This window comes from Acanthisitta chloris, unplaced genomic scaffold (genome assembly GCF_000695815.1).
Source record: "Acanthisitta chloris isolate BGI_N310 unplaced genomic scaffold, ASM69581v1 C16615659, whole genome shotgun sequence".
NCBI classification, from domain to species: Eukaryota; Metazoa; Chordata; class Aves; order Passeriformes; family Acanthisittidae; genus Acanthisitta; species Acanthisitta chloris.
In genome coordinates, this window is record NW_008702976.1 from 1 (window position 1) to 1,482 (window position 1,482).

At 60.1% G+C, this 1,482-nt stretch overlaps 1 protein-coding gene across 1 annotated transcript; it reads right to left on the minus strand.

Annotated features, from left to right (window-relative positions):
- Positions 1 to 6: 6 nt before the first annotated feature.
- On the minus strand, positions 7 to 1,235 carry GC (group-specific component (vitamin D binding protein); the record flags this gene model as incomplete). Its single annotated transcript, XM_009083312.1, has 5 exons — positions 7 to 67; positions 320 to 414; positions 517 to 649; positions 812 to 1,023; positions 1,103 to 1,235. Coding segments are annotated over 5 exons (634 nt in total), but the record flags the coding sequence as incomplete, so codon positions are not given.
- Between the last annotated feature and the right edge of the window lie 247 nt (positions 1,236 to 1,482).

The window sequence follows — 1,482 nt, forward strand, 5'->3', positions numbered from 1 at the left end:
TTGTGCCAGGGGGAAAATGTCCTCAAAGGAAACATCAGGAACCTTCTGGGCCAGTGAGGCCAAGTAGCTGGGGAGAACAGGGGATGTGGGGGCTCAGGGGGTCAGATCCCCCTCCCCAGGTAATATCTCTGAGCAGGGAGGGAATGGGAGCACAGAGATGCTCTGTGTGTGCACTGGGCATGGAGCATCTCCAGGGGTTTACACTGGAATTAAAGCTTCTCTGGGAATGCTGCCCACAAACAGGATCTGCAGTGGGAAATAGGAATGTGCTCCCAGCCCAGCCCCTGTTCCAGCAGGGAAAGGCCATTTCCCCCTGTACCTGAAGGTGGCTTTGTCCTTCCCGTACGCCGAGAAGCGAGAGCAGACCCGGTTTGAGGTCAGGGTGAGGAGGGAGAGGGTTTTCCTCTCCAGTTTCTGCCACACAAAGAAAATGGAGTTGTCCTCCTCTCCCAGGGCCATCAGTCACCTCCCTGGGGAGTGAGGATGGGGACGAGTCTGGCAGTCCAAAGGGTTCACCTCCTTCAGGAAGCAGGTGGTGGGGGCAGGGGAGATGCAGCAAGTGGAGACCATGGAGAGGAAGGTCCTGGTGGAGCCCAGGAGCACGGGCAGGGGTGCCTGGCTGTAGCTGCTGGAGTACTCGTACAGAAACCTGCGGCAGAGGTGGGATGAGGAGACCTGGCACTCCGGATTGGGAGCAGGAGATGTGAGGTTTGGGGCATCAGGGCTGCCTGGGGAGGGGAGGCTGCCCCAGGTACCACCCCGAGCTGCTCCCACCTGGGCTCAGCCGAGCACCTCCTGCAGCCTGACTGACCTGTCTGCAAACTCCCTGGGGTCCTTCCTGAACTCCTGGCAGAGCTCCTGGTCGGAGGGTTGGACGTAGCGGGGCAGTGGCTGCGGTGGGTGCTGCAGGGCAGCCAGGCACAGCTTCCGCTCCAGCCCCGCGTGGGCGCAGCACGAGGCGACGCCGGGATGTGCCGGGAAAGGTGAGTCTGTGCCGCAGGATTTGGCCGACAGAGCCGAGGACTGCGGAGGGAGAGGAGGTTACGGCCACCCCTTCCCACCCCAGCCCAGTCTGCGTCCGTCCCCTCTCCGTCAGCCTCACCCCAGCGTCGTAGCAGGAGGCGTCGGCGCCGTCGGCACAGCAGGTCTCAGCCAGGGAGACGATCTCCCGGACCAGGTGGCTGATCTCCTCGAAGGTGCCGTTGGAGTATTTCCTGCTGTTGGAGATGATGGTCCTGGGAGCAGGGAGCAAGGACAGGGTGAGCCAGAGGTACTTTTCCCTCTCTTAAAGCAAAAATCGTGTTACAGCTTTGTACTGCCCAAACAGGTTTAACACTATCGGCTCCAGCACTGTGAGAAGTAGTAACACATTCCTTGGAAAACAGCTGGGAAAAACCTGGAGCAGGTCCCAGGCTGGGGACTGGTCCTTCCAGGGGATCACACACCAGCTCTGTTAGAATTCCTAATTACTTAGGCACCTAA